At 40.5% G+C, this 19,446-nt stretch overlaps 1 protein-coding gene across 3 annotated transcripts in view; it reads left to right on the top strand.

The window, feature by feature from the left end:
* Positions 1-19,446, top strand: part of PRKG1 (protein kinase cGMP-dependent 1) — a 527,620-nt gene that overhangs the window by 434,665 nt on the left and 73,509 nt on the right. For 2 of the 3 annotated variants that reach the window (XM_049810177.1, XM_049810176.1), the window contains exon 8: positions 11,467-11,532. In XM_049810177.1, coding sequence (XP_049666134.1) covers positions 11,467-11,532 — 66 coding nt within the window. Of the gene's footprint in view, positions 1-8,709; positions 8,806-11,466; positions 11,533-19,446 lie in introns of those variants that run through there. The other variant, XM_049810178.1, reaches the window with a different exon arrangement.

Genomic DNA, 19,446 nt, shown 5'->3' with positions numbered 1-19,446 from the left:
GAGAGAGAAAGTGATCCCAAAATTAAAGATTTTATCTTCGAAAATCGTGGAAATTTTCCACCAGAAGATTGCAAGATAAAAAAATAAAATCACATAAAATTCATGATATGCCATACAAAACCTTTAGAATGAAAAAGAATGTTAAAAGGGAGTGTTTAAAAGTAGTAGGATAATGTCTCTCATCTCAACTAAGTGACTGTGAAAATCAGAATGTAAATTATGGCCTAGATCCTATTACAATAGAGAAGTATAGGTTTCTACAGACACACACAAAAAACCCAAGCCAGCTGGAGTTCAAGATATTTCCTGAAGCCACACCTGAGTTAATATAAGATGTAAGAAAGCCCAAACCATTATTCTTTCTCTGCGTTGGTGAGTGCTTGGATACCGTGTTGTCTGCTTTTATAGGGTGTGAGCACGAATTCTCTAGGACACGTGGAGAGTCGGCACCAGCCACAAAGCACCATATGTCTTTCTAGTGCAATTCAGCTTTCAGACACGGCCAAGCATTTCCTACTGAAATAGATTTAGAAAAATAAATACATCCACCTCCACAGTAATTACCATTACCTACATAAATGTAAAATGCCATGCAGAAGAAGATGTGTGCTGCACAGCTGCTTCACGAGTAGAAGAGCAATGAAATACTCTGCATCGCCGTCCAGGGCAATGGCACGTTTTTCCACAAACTCAATTCTGGAGTGACTTTTAAATCTACAGAGAAGTTGCAGTTGTGAGATGGATAGGACTGCCTGGAGTATCAGCACCTTTGGGCTTATATTTGGTTTAAGTTGTGATTTATTTTGTATTGTGGTTACTGAATGAAGACTGCAAATGCTGCCTTGAAAGGACTTTTCCCTGCTCATCTAGGCTCAGTGTAGGTGGAGCGTGAAATCTCTTCTGTTTTTTTCAGTGCTTCTCCAAAGTTTTTAGCTTCTCCTTGGGCTGCAGCAAATCGATCAGATTTTTCACTTTATTTTCTAAGACTGTATTATGCTGCTTTCCAGACATTACATAACTGGGTTTGGGGTTTTTCTTAGTAAATATATTAGTGGTGATAGAGCCATAATCAAGGGGGGGTTTAGCAATACTTCTTAAAATGTACTGCATCCTTCTTTTTTTACTAGTGAGGTTGTTCATTAAGGTCTATGAATACTTTCTAATGGACAAAAAATAGGTTCCTTGTGACGATGTCTTTCACAGGCAAAAACATCTTCTGCTTTTTCACTTCGGTTTAATGCATGTTTTAAGCAGTTATATTGTGCTGGTTTATATTAGAAATGCAGCCTTTCCATAGCTTGGCAGGTTTTGCTATTAGTCAGTGGTTGCTTAAATGGTGAAATCACGAGGGAGTGCAAACGGAGCGTCTGCAAGATGGGGGGGATTTCCAATCCCACCTTTACACCTTCAACAGACAAGACAGAGATGAGGATTTGGCCATGCATATCGTCTAGGCAAGCACAGATCATTTAGGATGTGGTTAGAGTCACCTTAAGTGACAGCATATGGCTGTGTTTATGCCAGGGACTGGTCCTGAACTTCCCTGTTCCCTCTTAGCCATGTGTTCCCACCACATCTCTTTCCACCAGTACCCCTACCCAGTGGTGCTTTCCCTAGTACAAGTGATTACTGGCCAAGGGGTGAGTTGCACTGATCTACCGGAAAACTAAGCCTGCCGAAAGTTTGATTTATCTTAGATCGGTTTAAGGTGATCAAAGAGCCAAAGTATAAAGTCTGCTCCATCACTCTGCACGGAAAGGAGAAGATAAGTCAGAAGAAAATGAGCAGTTTTACATCTTTATGGATGATAAACTTTGCCCATAATTTTCCCTTCTGTGCTATTCCCACCATAAAAGAACACACAGAATAAGAAATTGAGTACGCTCACTAAAACATGGCCCCATCAGCACTGCAGACCATGACGTTGCAGAGGAATGCTCTGGTTGGCTTTATGGGAGTTAACCTGACCATCGGAGGAGTTGCATGTGACAGTGTAGAGCTCAGCGCGGGCAAATTTAGTCTCTGCAGCTCTTCTGCATGCCGCTCGTACCCGCTCAAGCCAGCTGAAAGTTGAGTCAGGTCTCTTTGTGCTAACAGTATAGAGCAGTGCTCAAATGAAAGCACAAGCTGGATGGAAAGCACAGGCTTGCAGAGCCTCAGAAGCGGTAATTGCATCAGTGGGAGGCTTTGAGAAGTTTGTGGAGGACACTGATTTCTCACAGGAGCCCTGCTAGCTAGTCTGGAAGCTATCAGTAAGACCTCACTTAAGGAGATGTGAGAAGGCTGCTGAAGAAAAAGAAGCAGCGAGCATCTCCAGCTCCCTTGCTGCACTCCCATCAGCAGGCACCAGTGTGGTCCTTCACATCATTAACTCTTGCTGTCCGGGATATTAACTTTGTTGTTCTAGTCCAAAATGAAGGGTTTGGGCACTACCTGTTCTTGCTTGTGGTGCTTTTGTTCCCATTATTGGCATGACCTTTCATGTGGCAAATACAAGAAAGGGCTCTCTGTAATTAGCCAAGTGAAACCCATTCTGAGTGAAACTGAGGCCTGAGGTGGGTGCTGGTAACAGGGTGCTCCTGCACTCCCAGACACAAGGAGAGGGTGGCCTAGGTCCCGGGTCCACCCAGGGAGTCCTGCCAGGAGCAGCAGGAGATGGGCAAAGACGGGGCTAGAAACAAGGCTACAGCATCAGGCATGGTCCATCCAGGAGATGGGACACAAGCTTTCTTGTAGAGCTGTCTACTTGTAGATCCAAGGTCCATCCCAGACATCGGGCTAGAGAGATGTCTGCACCTACAACTGAGGGTCCCAGGCTGAGCTGAAATGGGGCTCCTAGACCATGGACAGAAGATATTGGGTGAAAGTCCCAGAGAGGCTGCTCAGGGCAATTAAAATTTATTGGTACACTCGGGGCAATGGCAAACTCTTTATTTTAGGAATATAAGCTTACGTCCTTTATATCAATGGCAGCAGTTGGGTAGTATGGAAGAAGGTCAAAGGATTTGTGGGGTAACAGAGGGATGCAATGAATTTGGCCTGCAGAAGTGAAGAAGAGATGGGTGGACCTGGAGGAGTCAGTAATATGGGGAGGAAGGTAAGATGGGCACAGTCACCAGGGTGGGGGCACTCGGATCCACTGGCACGGGCAGAGCATTGGCCATGGGAAGAGGTAGATAAGAGTATGGTCCAAACCGCATGCCCTAGGTGGGATTGCAGTGACCTGAAGTATAGGGGAGTAGGAATTTGGTACCTGGGAAGGTTGGCGGTGGAGGCTGGGAATGTCAGCCAAGGGCAAGTGGTAGTGAAAAAATAGCTCCCACAGCTTGTCATCTAGATCCTGCTGCTGGCATCCGTAAAGGAGAAGCCATAATCTCATTACAACTCCCCTTCCCTTCTTTGTAGTGCTCAGGAATTTGACAAGAGCATTGTTTAAATTATAGTTCTTCTTCTTAAAAAAAAAAGTCACGAATTCACAATAAACCCTTAAAAATGTTCTTAACTGAAAGAACCTCTTATCATTTGCAGATAGGCCAGACATCCTTGCAATGAGACGTGGTTTCAATAGACAAATGCATTGCTCATTGCTTCAGCATAACAAAGGGTATTTGTCCCAGTGCTCTCATGCACAGAGAAGCTGAGCAAGAAAAAGAACGTAATAGTCATAGAAATACTTGAAGGGAGAAAAAAAATCTGGCTATGTGTGGACCTTAGCCTGTAGGAAGCTTCTTTGGATGCAGTCGTTTCTACTAATCTGACTGAAGACTATTCTGTGTTAATGTAGGGCTTGGGCTATAAATATAGTGGTTACAGCTAGTAAAGCTGGCACCGTATCCAAGCGGCACAGTTAAGGGATAACCTGATCCCTGCCTCTGCAGCGATCACATGTGTGTGGCTTTATGAGCATGGCAGCACAGTAGAGATGTTAGGCCAAATGGACGCAGCCTTGTTAATTTTTGAAGAGAAGCCAGCTCCAAGATCTGGTGGTGCTGAGGCTAATTGCCGCCTGTATAATCTAACGCACCTCGCTCGAGCTCCTCGTGCATTGGTTTACTCACCTGTAAAACACGTTTACAGATATTATCATATACCTTAGCTGCTTCTGAGATTTGACTTTGACCACGTGAACCTCTTGCACGTGGTTTAAAATGACATTGTGTAAGCACAGTGTTGATATTGTTCATGCGTAATAGATGTGTCGTGTTACTTTAACTCTCAGATCACAGTTTGATTTGATTTTAATATAGCTGTTTTCGTTAATAATGGCAAACTAGGAACTTCCCACTCAGGGCAAGTGCTAGTGGGTTAAAGTACTTGTGGCAGAGGTCATAGATTATTTCCTGGGTAGTTTGCAATTATCAGTTACGGATTAAATATGGTAAGAACATACCAAAAGTGTATAATAAGTTAATAAAGAGTTATCTCTTTATTAATGCTGTGACCTGTGTGGTTCATAACCCTTTCATATTGTTGCAGCCACAATTACCTTGCAGCCAGGAGTTAGGGGAAGAACCTGATTATGCCTCACAGCACGGGGAAAATCCTGACGCCGACTCTCAAAAGAATAGGCACCATCAGATTTATGCCAGCTCCGTGGTAATCAAGTGCTAGCAAGACCTTTTTTCTCTGCTTTCAGATCACGAGGGGCACATACTCTTCTCTTAGAATAGTTTTCAGCTGACACAACCCCCTCTAGGTTTCCTGAATCATTGGCGGCTTATGATCGTGTATATAAATGTGAAGGTGGCTAGCAGGGGCTGATTTTACACCAGTTTTTAAAAATACAGCAGAATTTCTCTGTGTTGTCAATACTTTTTGCCCTCTGCATCTCCCCATTTGCTTCCAAGGGGCAGGACTGGGTTCCATATTATCATATTATATATGATAGTGCCTCTTACAGTGCTTCTGTTCTAATTAATACTATTTTCTGGCAACGTTTATCTGCATTACATCTATGGATATCAACATAGGTAGTCTGATAACGTAACACTTGTTAATTCAGCAGCATCACTGTGTCAGATCTGTAATCCAATAATAATAACAGCAGCCATCTCTTGCGTAGTTTCTTCTGTCTGTAGACCCAGGGGATGACACAGTAAGTAAAAGCATTTTTCTCATTGTAATGCAGGAATCAGATAGTGATAATTAGCAATATAGTGAAATACAGGAAATATTCATATATAGAGAAATACATTCCTATGTAGGAACATAGTGAAATATAGGACTACAGGAATCAAATAGTGAAATGGCTTATTCAAGGCTGGGCTGAAGGCAGTGGCAAGGCAGACAAGGGAGCAGTCACAGTCCAGTGCAGTATTTCTAACACTGGTTGTTTCCCCAAATATATATGAGGGTTGCAAAATTTATATATATATATATATTTCAGATTACAACATTTGCATTAATACCACAATAAACTGTATTTTATGTAAACTGGGCTTGATTTTCTGTCATTCATGAAACTGAGAAGGAGAAGCCCTCCAGGTGTTTCCGTTTTCATGAAGTAACATCCATCAGTAATACGAAGCAGAAAATAATTGTCAGACTTCACACAGCATCCTGAAATGATCCCACCTCATCATGACTTGTTGGGAGAATTTTGAGTTAAAACTTGGCATAATCTTAGAAGCGGTTTTGGGGTTTCATTTGGGTTTCATTTGCTTTTAGAAGTGTCAGTACAGTAAGTACAGAGCAGAATTTTTTTGACCAAAAGAGTCTTGAAAGACCTGTTCACCATCTCTGAGTCCTTAACTTGGTAATTATAAAAATCAGTTATCAGGAAGGGCTCTTTTCTCTAAATCTATTGTGCAGTCCTTGCCAGGGCTTAAACATTTCAGCTGGAGCCACTCAGAGTATAAGTATATGTTAGAAACAGTAAGTAAGTGGTAATGATAAGCTCACGAGACATAAATTATTAGAATGGGCTGGTACATTTTCTAGCCTATTTGGAGAGCCGTACAGTTTGCTTATATTGAGTAAAAAAACCTGTAAAAGAGTATTTTTAAATCATTTTGTCTGAACGAACTGAAATGTTGTTCCATGAGAAATGTTTCCTTTTCCCGGTAGCCACATAGCCTAAATTGCACAGGATCGCAAGTGGTTGTGTGTGCATTTTGATACATGCCTTCAAATTGGAGTACCTTGAAGCAAAATCTCTTTCCTATCATACGTATTTCATTCCCTTTATAGAAGGTGCGGTTTTAATGCCTATGGGGATTTTCGTAGTTTTTATTGAATGGCATAACTCTTTTCAAGTGAAGCTTTTTCAAGTTGCATGTTTTATTAGGTTCGCATTAAAATTTTTTGAAGTTTAGTAGACCACATTGTATTTATTAATTCCAGTAATGTATTTTTATAGTCAAAACCAATGGCAAATGGATGTTGTGTTCTCAGAAAGCTGAAGTGTTGGGAAACCAAACATCAGTCTATAAGGGGTGTTTTTCCCGTATGGAAATCAGTCAATAGATCCAGGTAACTGATACAGACCATGGCTTACACCATCAGTCATGATGGACCACATCACCGTTCTGTAGGTCTGCATTGACTTCGCTTCAGCGATGGCTACTGGGAAAAAGTAGGAAAGAAGGTGCAGGGTGGCACAAACTGTACCAGCTGAGGGTACCATAAAATAAACCCACATTTTTGCTTCCATGTGTGTTAGGTGGTCACATCATTTACAGGAACAGTCGTCATGTTTCAGATAAAACTTCCTACAGGTGACACCTGTCTTGATCAAACTGTGTTTCCTGGGAAGAGCCATCCTATCTAAGTGGGCTTGTAGATTGCCAAAGGGCTATTGGCTGCAGCAGTATCCCAAAATGTATAGTTAGCATTGTTTGGAGGTTTTATTTCTTGCTCTAAAAGTGATGATAACCCATTTTTCTTTGACCAAGTAACTGAAGGACCTTGACCAGCCACCAAGAGGAGGTGGGTCAGTGTCTGGTCCTTGGTGGTTGCTCTGCAGAAGCTGCTGTTGCCTGGAGAGGTCTAAAGTAGAAAGCTCAAGTCCCATGGGGCATCTGGAAATGAGTGTTTAGATCATTTAAACTTGAGAATCGTGTTAATGAGGGTTTTCAAAGAAAAGATGGAAAGAAAAAATGAGGTCTTCCCTGATGGGTTTTAAGAATTTGCCACAGGAAGACTATCCGGAGGTTCCTAATTTGCTGATATTCAAGTTCTTTAATGCGTTTTACCACTGTCTGCCACTGTACACTTGACCTTGTTACAGTTTTTTTCATGAGGTTGATTTAAAGTATTTAGAACAAGGCATGTCAGAAATAAGTGAAAGGAAAAAAATATCGGAAAAATCAGTTATTAACTTGAATTTAGTGGTAATAGCTCAAACCCCAGCATCTCTATCTCCCCTTATTACTTTGTTGGATATTTTCTGATTACACCATGACTTTCACATGGGAGATAAAAATTATCTTTATTGGGTATTCTGAGTAGTGGTACCCAAATTTGGCAATCTTCTGGAAAACTAACCCTCGCTCTATCCTTTAAAGAGAGGGTTTTGCCTACCTAGAGACCTAAAAATGTCTCTACTATATTTTAGCTTGAAATTAATTTTGACTGACAAAATGCCAGTCCCGAGATGAGCAGAAGAGACTCAGCTGTAAATGTGATACTTCCTGCAGCAGGGTACTCGCACCTCATAATAAATGCTATTTTGTGCCAGGAGGCTGCATCTGGGGGGGGATGGATCCCAAAAGCTGGACAGACATCATGCCAAGGTTGCACCAGTTGCATCCATCTTCTGGGAAGGATGCAGAGCAGTGTTTGCTGGCAGCGTTAACAGCAAGTTTCAAGCAAATAGAAGGGTATATTGTTAAATTAAAGCATCCAAATGTAGTTTCCATTTATTTGAAGAATTATATCAGCATTATTAAGGGGTTAGGTGTGGTAGGAGCTATGAGAGCTGGTGTTGGAGCACGACTTCGCTGAGTTAGGTGATGTAGGAAGGTAAATAAGCAAAAAGATGGGAATCGTCTCAAACTTTTTAAACCTACGATAAATTTTTACAGCCTAAGGTAAAAGCAGGGAACAGAGGTTGTTGTATGACCTTATCTCTGATTAAAGCTGCCTATATCTTTCATATTTGCATTTTCCAACACAGCTTTATAAATAGTGTGATCAATACACTTTTATCAGAAAAGTTCCTGGAAATGGTTAAAAAAAACATCATTCTTAAATTAAGTTGTTAGCAGCTTATCAGAAGCAAAATTGTTGAAACTTCACAAGTTATATGTGGTGAACTGGGCAACAAATTGTAATGAGGAAAAAAAAATGCACTTCATCTCTTCAATAACGTACTCATGTTTATAGTGATGTGATAACATGCTTTGGGAGAGCTTTAGGAACGTGGATAACATTGCCATCTAATTCCACCATGGGGTTAAGGAGCCGAAGAGCGGCAGTACAAGGTCTCCTGCCCCAGTTTTTGGCATGTGCCCGGGGCAGGAGCTGTGCCCGCTTGTGTGCAGCCGCGTACCTCTTTGTGGCTCCAAAATACCCTCTGCTTGTGTTTCCCAATGATGCGCCCTAGAAACTCCCCCCAGCAGCTGTGACCTTTCTCCAAGTCCCGAAGTTTGAAGCTGGAGGGGCTGTAAAATACCAGAGCTCACCCGGAGGGACGAAATATAGTAACTGGCTGGAAGGAAGCAGGCGTTTTCCCAGGAGGAAATGGTGGAGGCAAACAGTAGCGATGGAGTATTCGGAGAGTGAAGGCAATTCCTCTGACGAAGAGTGCTGTTTCTCAGGGAGCAGTGATGAGTACTCCTGTGACGAAGCCCAGAAAGCGTCCGAGTCAGTGCTCGCAAGCCAGCCTTTCACATAATTCCTTGTAGCGTTTGATGGTGTGCACTTCTAATAATTACTTGTTGCATTCAGTGCCCTGTACTTCTAGTAATTACTTTTGCATTTAATGCTGTGCGCTTCTAGTAATTATTTGTTGCATTTAATGCCGTGCACTTCAAATAATTACTTGTTGCATTTAATACCATGTGCTTTAGCTGGTGGCTGCCTGTCGAAATGTTACATTTTAAACCATGGACTGACAATTTGTTTTGCTTGAAGGTGACTGAGGTTGATTTGTAGATCAGTGGCATGGCCCTAGGTATGTGTGTCATTTTTAAGCCTATGTGAGGTGTTGGCAGTGTTTGGAAGTCTGAGTATGTCTTGTATTTGACAGCTGATGCACGTAAAGGTTTAACATATGTATGGAACTAAAAATACATTGATTTTTTTCCTTCTGTTTTTAGAAACTTCATGAGATTTTTAATCCCGCTTGCAGCCTGATTGGTAAACACCCCCTAACACAAGAGCATGCAAGGTTTATAAACCCACTTACAATCGATTTAGACTGTGGAAATGGAAAGCTGCTTTCCCTTGTCGGTCCCTTCGTTCGGTATTTGCAGGACAAGGGTCCTGCAGCAGTGGCAGCGGGGGCGTTGTATGCAAGGATGTGGAGGAAGGGTTTGGAGATACCCAAAGACAGTGATTTCTTGACCTGACACTTCATATGTGAGCCACTTTATCATCCATTTAAAAAACCTTGTTTTTTTCCCTGACTTACCAGTTATTTCTACTCGTGCAGAACATAAAGAAACCTCAGAAATGCATAACTTTCTGCATTACAAAAACCCTGCCGTCCCTCTGGTTCAAGTGTTCGTGCGAAGTGAAATGCCCTTTAGGAAAGTGCCTTCATTCTACATTAATTTCATGCTGATTAAAAAGATGTATTAAGTACAGGATAGTGGAAACTTTAACAGTTACTCGTGTGTTTTAATCTCCAATGTTAAGGTTTATTTAAAATGTTTGAACTGAAGCCACCAATAGCTGTGTTTTACTTATCTGTAGTCATATAACTGTAATATAGTAACTATAATCAGGTCTGTAACTATAAAGGTATAAACAGTCTTTTTGTGGCAGAAAGGCATCTGAGATAATGGGACAGTATGTTAAGTTTTAACTGGAATTAATGAACCAAAAAGTTTGCATACTCGTTTTAATGTATTGATATACTGTCAAAAGTTGCCTACAGCAACTTAATGGGATATTAAATATTATCATCTCTATATTTACCAAAGTTTTAGAAGTTAATAGAGATAATTTTCTACTGATATTTGGCTACTTCTTTCTACTTGCTTTAAATTATCCTGATTTTGTTTATCAGTATGGATAAATTAGCACCAATACCCACTTAATTTCATTGAAAATAGACTCAATGACAGCATTTGAATGTAGGCTTGAATGTTAATGTTTCTTTCATTGGTATTTCTGCTCGCTCTGTTTTAAAGATACTGAAGTAAAGATAGCTCAAAAGTAATTAAAGTTAATTAAAGTTACCTTAAAGGGAGAGTGCATATTCCTGTATGAGTGCACATGCACCACCCCTTTTTTTTTTTTTTCACTATATTACTTCTTTAATACCTCCAATTTTTAAACAGCGGAACTGCTATTTCTAACAGCTTTTTAAAATCTCATTTTCTGCTTCAGTGGACATGTACAGTGGTTTTCTAGTCTAAATGAATTAGGTGTGTTTAAAAGAGGTGGGTCTCTTTTGCCTGTAATCCACTTACCCTTCATACAGGGAAAAGTTTGGAGAGAATCTGAATAAAACAGCGACTCCGAATCCTGTACATTTATTTGGCCAACACAGAAAATGCAACGGCATCTCTTAAACCCTGATGAAACACTGAATCAGTCTGATTAAAGTGAATTAAATTCACATGTTATAGCTTGGACTGGCCACAGCCAAATTCTCAGTGGGGCAGTGAAAGGGAGAAGACAAAGCATTCGGTAATGAAGATATAGAAAAAATTCAAAGTGCAATATTTTTAATTTCTGAAGAGCTGGTGAAAAGTACCAGCACAGTGTTTTAATGCCAGGACCTTTCAAAAGCTCCGTCCTAATTGTGTCCCTTTTGTAGGCACAATCCCAGCCTCCTCCGTGCTCAGATAGCAAATGCATAGCGAGTCCTATAGCCTACGGTATATGTTGTACCTGCTTTGAGTAGCAGAGCTGACGTCCTAATGAACTAGATGCTTTGTGTTCCGACACTGAGATACTAAGTAGGTTTTTGGGGAGAAGGACATAAGCAGAAGTCTAAATGTTCATAAATGAATCTATGCAAATAGCTAATATTTTGATAAAAGTGTTTCTGTGCACAAATGTGCATCGTAAGTAATGAGGTTTTGCCTAAAAATGATGAAAATCATGGGCTGCTGCGTGGCTGGATGTCTTATTTACAAGGGTAGCCTGTTTCTTTCCTTCTGTTCATGTGTGGGTTTTAGCTTTTGTGTGCTTGAAGTCCGTACAGATGATGAGCATCAAATCAATATAGGGAAAAGCTGTGAAACCCAGAAATTTATTCTTGAAGTGCTTTAAGAATGCTGTATGTTTGGAAATAAAAAGATTGTCATGAAAATAATACAGCTTACTTAAGAAATATATTTTTTCTTTCAGGGAAGATGTCAGAACAGCCAACGTCATTGCAGCTGAAGCAGTAACTTGTCTGGTCATAGACAGAGAGTAAGTACATAATTTTCCTGCCTTGGGGTGGGGTGTATCTCCAGTTCATACCTTTTACAGTTTTTAACTAGAACCTTTGATCATTTTCTCCAGAGAGGTCATTTAATTTTGAGTAGTACAGTCACAGTATATGTGTGTCCTTGATGAAGGAGAGGGAGGGTCCCCCTAAATCAATAAGAGAAAACTCAGTAGTGACAAATGCAGACAATTAAGAAGCGCAGAAAGACAAAATGGAAATAAATGGGGAGATAGCATTACTGTGGAAAAGGATCCAGGCATAAAGGGTGGAACACAGATTGAGTTTGAGTTGGCAAAATGTCACGAAAGGCATTGTCATTCTGGCAAATGTTAGAGCAAGATGTTGTTATTCTAGTCCCTGTGGGGATGGAGAGCCCTCATCCAAAGGACGTAACCCTGCTTGAAGCTCTGCAGCTCAAAGGAGTTAGAGGAGATCAGAAGAGTAAAATCATGTCTTACAGAGGGAGCTTGAAGGAATTTGGGGGGGTTAATCTAGAAAAGAAATGCCTGAGCTCCAGAAAACAGTGCTACAAATTCAACTGCTCTCTACAATGGTTGGGAATGGGACTTAAAAAAATCAGCATCACCTTGAAAATTCAACATGAGTCTTGAGGCGGTTTTCCAGTTGTGAGAGCAGTGAAGTACTGGCATAGACCATCGAAACGTAGGGACAAAGCTTCCACAGGAATCCTTCCAAGGGAACGTAGTATAGGTCTGTGAAGCCACAAGAGACATGGATAGGATGAATGGGGATTGACTTTTCACTGCTTCCCCCAGTGCAAGAGCTCAAAGAAACCTGCAGGAGGGAGCTGAAAGCCAAAAGGAGGCAGCTTTTCACACAGGGATTGCTCACGGAGCTGCAGGAAAACAAGAAGAGTTTGCAAGTGTTCAAAAGGAAAATAAATCCTTTGGACTTATTAAATATGTAGGACCTACCTCTGGGCTAGGAAGTTTTGGAGGCGCATAGGAGAGTACCAAGACAAATATCACAAATGGTTGCTCTGTCCTTGAACTCCTCCCTGAGCACATTGTCTTCATGCAAGACACCATCAAAGGTCGGACACTGGGTTAGGAGTGACCTCAGAAGCATTTCTTATATTCTGATGAGATATATGAGAGATGCTCAAGTATCTTGTAGGGATGATCTACATACACTCACTCAATCCTACTTTAATACAAGTGTTTTGTATTCAGTTAGCCCTTGAGATTTCTTACAGCCTTTCATTTCTAGAAATCTAATGTTCTGTAATGGCTGAACTGGGGAATAATCCTAGGTCTTCTGATATGTTAGTTTGTTTATGATCAATTAAAAAAAATTATGGTCTGTCTGTTGAAAACAGATGGTGAACTTCAGGACTGTCAGCTGAGTGGCTTGCTCTCACATACACAAGCAAGGTAGCCTGGTAGATAAAAGACACACTAACCCTTATCATTTTGTGGGGCAAAGGGAAGAAGAGTTGACATAGTTAGATAATTTAGCAAGCATTAGTTCAGAGACATACAAAGCAACAAGTAATTTATGCATTTTTTCTGAACACTTCTGTAAGGGATATTTTTGTTTTGCACTGTAAGCATTAAAAAAACCCAAAATAACTAGTAGTTGCAGAGTCAGTCATTCCTGATCATTTTACAGACTGTTTCTTTGCTTATCTCTTGTGCCTTTTCCTCAGTATATAATGCCTTTGAAATAGTAAGAAAGTACAAGTTAAATTTAACTGAGGGAGCTGTAGTTCATCTATACCAGAGATTCTAGTAATGCTCTGCAATTAGTAGCAGTGTAAAGCTATTTATAAGAATCCTATTTATAGTGCAAGAAAAGTAATGCTATTTATAGCACTATTTATAGTTCAAGGAAGGTTGTCCTGTGTCCTGACCAGTTCTGACTTTTTGTGATAGCTCTTCTCTTAGATGATTATGGCATGCAAGTAACTGTAGAAGCTAATTTTAATATAAAGAAAATCTACTAAGACTTCTGTGAATTTGAAAAATTGTGCAGACACTGTTCTGTTAATGAGGAAAAATAGCATTTCTTTATATCCAGATACACAGAATGTTACATTTGGTTTGTTACGGTGGTCACGGTAAATGTTCACATTGAGTTATACGCACGGTAGCAATGGAAACTGCAAGTCAGCTTTACCAACAGTTGGAAGCTGTTCTGCACAGAAGGAGGAGTGATGCATGTCATTAAGGTTGCCTAATAATTTCTATTACAAGACAAGCTCTTTGCTTAATCAAATGTAACTATTGAAGCAGCAATTTTCATGCTCTGTGTGTGTCTCGATCTGAAACATTTCAGCAAAATTGATATTGCAATTTCAAAGAACAAGTTATGGGAAAATATCGTTTTCTTAATGGTCAATCCATTTCCCTGAGAAACTGCAGAATTTCAGTCTTACTGACAGTAGGGCTTGATATTACTCATTGACATTATCTTGTCATCAGGGTAACTCTTCCAGCTTCCTTGTAAGAGTCTTCCCAAGACATCAAAAGATTGTTCCACAACACCTGAGAGTCACACTGCCAATACAGCTGCCATACTCCCATGTAGTTAACACTTGAACTGTAAGAGTCATACCTTGGTATCACAGCAAGTTATTCCTAAGAGAGATGGAAGACTGATCTCTGGATTTGGCAATATTATGAGCAATTGCAGGGCTGTTTTAGTTGCTGGAGGGTTTTGAGGGTAATAATACGGGAAGCTTTCTTTCTAGGCATCAGCCAGGCCACCAAGCAAGATCTGGGTGAGCTGGGTTTGAGATGGGACATTGCTTAAGCATGAAAAGATGAAATGGTTTGCCTAAAATAATTTCTGAAATTCAAAAAGTATGTATTAAAATGGTACAGGGGTGAAGCAGTGGCAGTTGTAAATACTATGAGGAAAGCCAAACTGTAGGCCATGGTGGGTCTTTAATTACCAAACTCTCATGACGTCAGTGCTGCCTTGCTTTTTAATTTCCTTGTGAAACAAGAAGGCCTCTATGGTCACAAAAAACACTTCAAAGATGCCCGAGAAGTCATATAGCTATTTCTTGCAAATCTATGTAGACGTGCTTTGCAACAATGGATTTTCAGCATGCTCTTCTGATGTAGAAACAAGCAGAGTTGAGATATAACAAAGAAAACGACTGGCAGTGCAGCAAGCATTTGATGTGTCCCACAGACTTTAAGCTATTTTGTTCCCACTTGTCCTGAAAATATTTGTTACAAAGGACAACATTGACATTCTTTCTGTCTTGCAATTATCTTTTTAAGTCCCTTCCTTTACCCTAATGATGAATTTCAGTGGGATTTGGTCCTTAACGCTCCCTGGCTTCATCAGCAGTCTTCACCATGCAGGAGGTAAGATGAAGCCAGTCATCGAGCTCCAACCAAGTTGTAGGAGGAATTTCAGCTGACTTTGCTAAGGCTTAACGTCAGATTATGCCACCTTTCGTTCCCATGTGAATGAATAAACATTGCTCAGGAACAGCCTGCGAGTTGAACATCCTTTTCTCTAAACTGGAGAGATACCCACTGTTTGGCAGGGAAGGAATTGGCTGGATGGTCGCATCTGGAGAGCAGTGGTTAATGGCTCAGTGTCTGGATGGAGATCAGTGACAATTGGTGTCCCTCAGGGGTCCATGTTGGGACCAGTACTGTTTAGTATCTTCATCGGTGACATAGACTGTGGGATTGAGTGTACCCTCAGCAAATTTACAGACAACACCAAGTTGAGTGGTGCAGTTGACATGCCTGAGGGATGGGATGCCATGCAGAGGGACCTGGACAAGCTTGAGAAATGGGCCCGTGTGAACCTCATGAGGTTCAACAAGGCCACGTGCAAGGTCCTGCACCTGGGTCAGGGCAACCCCTGGTATCAGTACAGGCTGGGGGATGAAGGGATTGAGAGCAGCCGTGGGGGTACTGGCAGATGAAAAGCTGCACATGAGCCAACAATGTGCGTTCGCAGCCCAGAAAGCCAACCGTATCCTTGAGCCGCATCAAAAGAAGCGTGACCAGCAGGTCGAGGGAGGTGATTCTCCCCCTCTACTCCGCTCTTGTGAGGCCCAGCTGCAGTACTGTGTCCAGCTTGGATCCTCAGCACAGGACAGACGTGGAGCTGTTGGCGCAGGTCCAGAGGAGGGCCACAAAAATGATCAGATGGATGGAGCACCTCTCCTGTGAGGAAAGGCTGAGAGAGCTGGGGTTGTTCAGCCTGGAGAAGAGAAGGCTCCAGGGAGACCTTATTGTGGCCTTTCAGTACTTAAAGGGGGCTTATAAGAGAGACTGGGACAGACCTTTTAGTAGGGCCTGTAACGATAGGACAAAAGATAATGGTTTTAAACTTAAAGAGGGTAGATTCAGCCTAAATATAAGGAAGACATTTTTTACAATGAGGGTGGTGAAACACTGGCACAGGTTGCCCAGAGAGGTGGTACATGCCCCATCCCTGGAGGTGTTCAAGATCGGGTTGGTTGGGGCTCTGGGCAACCTATAGTGATACTGCAGTAATTCATCCTCTAGCAGGAACCTAACTGTGGGAGATGCATGATGTTGTTGCCTCCCAAAGCGTTTCAAGCTTGGCCCTGTCGTGGCTCATGTTAGTGAATTTTCCCTGGAGAGGTTACTAGATTTGTTGCAGAAATACAGTTGGACTGATTGGGGAAAAGTTAACAATTATGATATGCTCAGTTTGATGGATTAGTCCTCTAGGAAATTTTCTATAAAACGTCTTGTGATAAAAATTGTGCAGACACAAGTGGGACAACCTTGACCATCTGTTTTGTAAATCAATTTGAATAAACATGTACAGACACACTTCAATTGCAGCTACTTTGTTTGGAGATAAAACAGGAAGAAAAGGTTCAAAACCTGTTCCTAACATTTTGATTGTTATTGGCACCCTGAGAGAGAAGTTGGTGCAACTTTTTAAACTTTTTTTTTTTTTACATGTACCTTTTGAACCTGAAAGAGTGTTTGAAAATGTTCATTGATTCTCCTGAACTATAAGAATATTTACACTGAAGTTGATTCAGGTTCATCTTTTATTTATATGTGATTTTTTTTTTCTTCCATATAATTTATTTATGTTGAAAACAATGTTTTGCTGGAGCACTGAGATGTACCAGGTGTAAATTCTGTGGGTGCTGGGAGTGCAAAATTGCCTAATGCAAATGTTAGAGAGGGGAGCTGAAGGATAAGAGCCACTAAAACTCAAGGCACAGCTGCTGCTGACAGAGGCTGGTAGCGCTACAAAAGTATGTGGTATTTGCAGATACTGAGTGCTAAATGCTGTTTTTTCTGTTCATTGTCTTCTTCGGTTACGCATATCAAGATGATACAGGTTATTTTAAGGAAACGTCTTAAATACATCAGGTATTTTCAGATTTTTCACTTTGCATTTTACATTTTTGTCTGTACCTGAAAGGATGATTTTGGTTTTTAATGAGGATAGCTATGAGGTGTCAAGAAAGGTTACTGTATCAACCCTTTTGGCAATGGAAATTGGAGAAAAATAAAATAAAAAAAGTATTATCCTAGCATGACTGACCCTATACAAGCTGAGCTGAACTCTTTCATTGGAGATTTTTAGGTTTTGCTGCTTTACTGTTTTTCCCAGTTGGGGTGAAGTTTATCCATGGAGAAAATTGGTTATGAGGAGAGAATAGAAAAAAAATGAAAATAAAAGACTATGCGAAGAAAAAAACGAGAAGTTTTCTGATTAAATTCTTGGTGAAGTTGTGACCAAGATGATACTTCAACAGTGTTGAGATAGGCAATAAAAAAGAAACTCGAGTGAACTTCAGTATCTTGCTGAGTCCTAAGTCTTGCTTAAGATATTTTAATGAAAAGCTTAAGGATATTAGACAAACTGTTGTTAGTCCTTGCAGTGACTTTTTCTTATTTGCCCATATCATCTTTCACTAGACAAAGATTTATTTGCATTGCCAAAAAAAATTTGGATGTTTAACCCTGCCACATTTTCCTAACCACATGAAAGCAAAACAAGCCTAGCTATTTTAGATTGCATTTTAAGGCTTAGGTGATGTCTTGTAGCATGCCAGGAGGATTACAGTATTATGTGTCTCACTTAATTGTCTAAATATCTGTTTGTCTAAATATCTGTGTATATTAACATACACATCTTGCTTTGCTTTCACTGTCATCTTTCAAGAGTTTCACTTCATCCTATGGCACATCTTCAGCACAAGAAAGATAAACCTTGATGTGTTAAATGAGCTGATTTTTTTGTATTTTCACTGCTGGGTAAGGAATTTGGGGTTGAAAAGATACTCTGGTGATTAACACGTCTTAATATTGAAAATTACAGCTTGCCTTGTTAAAAAACCCTAACACGATTTCCATGCAAGAGCAAAGGGCTCTTTGCCTTCTCTTCCTCATTAATGAGTTCCCGTTGCTTTCCCTGTGCTGTGTAAATGATTCCCTAGATTGTGCCATTTAAAATATTACAAATTAAACAAAGTGGAAAACTCTAGGAATTTGTGTGGGCAGAGGATATTTCCAGAGCAGCAATGACTGTAATTACACAAAAGGCCCATTACAGCAGCTCTAGATCCAAACCAGTATAAACACCTCTCCCAGCTGTGAGCTCTTGCCTCATATTTATTACAATAATAGGTAAAATATGGCTTTTTCCAGCTGCTGTTCATAAAGAAAGATAATTAAGCCTCCTTTTGTTCTTCTGGAAGTCGTGTCCCTGCTTGCTGCATGCACATGGGGTGCCTTGCTTAGGGTCACGCATCTCCTGATGCAGCAGGACACTTAAGTACCCACTTAAGACCGTATGGCATGTGTAAGCTCCTTGGGCAAAGCACTGTCCAAACTGTTTTATTGCACTCAAAGCCAAAGGGACTGAAAAGTCACCCTGGTTAACCTCATACATTGCAGGATATTGCATTTCCCAGAGCTGCCCTCCGCTCAACCCAAATACATTAGGTTGGTGAATTCTGCTCATTGCTGTATTTTCACAAACAGCTGGGGTTTGGAGCTTTTCGGTCAGTAGGTTGTTCATCTGTGGCTCTTTATCGTACATAACGTCATGTGATCTGAAACCAAGGGATTTAGGGAGAAAAATGCAAACGATCTGCAAACTGTTACCTTTATTAACCTGCCCTGTATTTTCCTCACCTGCTGAATAGCATTAATTCTCTTTCATCCTAAAAGTCTTCGTTGAGAGAGGGCCATATTAAATATTCTGTTCTTATTCCTAAATTGGTAAATATGGTCCTAAATGGTGATTATTTTTTTTTTCCCCCCAAATTTTTTCAACTCTTCCATTAAATTTGTTTTCAACTTCTTAATAGCCATTTCTGTTCTTCAGGTCTATGTTTAGTGCCTCAGGAGTGTCACGAACATATAGAAGCCAGAGGAACTGCAGGACTTTCATTTCTGAAGCTGTGACCTTAAGGCAGAGATTATTCAAGAGACTGTAGTTTGCAGCAGTTTGTCCTTTCAAATTAGCCTAGTTCTTTTCTAATTTTGCAAATGGTGCTTGCTTTCTTGAGAAAAAAAAACTGTGTGACAGACATGCTGGGAATAATGGAAATGCATAGTAGGAGCTATGCTTTTCACCTGGAATATTTTCAGTTATAGGTAGTAATTGATTTCAATTATTAAAATTACTAAAAATATTCCATTTCTACTTCTTATTTAGTCTCTGACACTGTGTAATATCACTACCAAAGACATAACCATTGTATTTATTATTTTTTTTCCTCTGGAGTGTTGCTTGTTAGTTGATTAAATAGTCATTGGGTCCATTTGTTTGAGTCACTCATGATATAAAAAGATTTTCTAATTCTTTTTCCAATATGTCTATGCCCTTTGTATCTCCCCTGGGACAGAGGATGGTGTTAGGGGACTGCTCAAGCTACTCGCGGCTTGTACAGAAGA

Source organism: Accipiter gentilis, chromosome 9 (assembly GCF_929443795.1).
Source record: "Accipiter gentilis chromosome 9, bAccGen1.1, whole genome shotgun sequence".
Taxonomy (NCBI): Eukaryota; Metazoa; Chordata; class Aves; order Accipitriformes; family Accipitridae; genus Astur; species Astur gentilis.
This window is presented reverse-complemented; position numbering and strand designations above follow the sequence as displayed.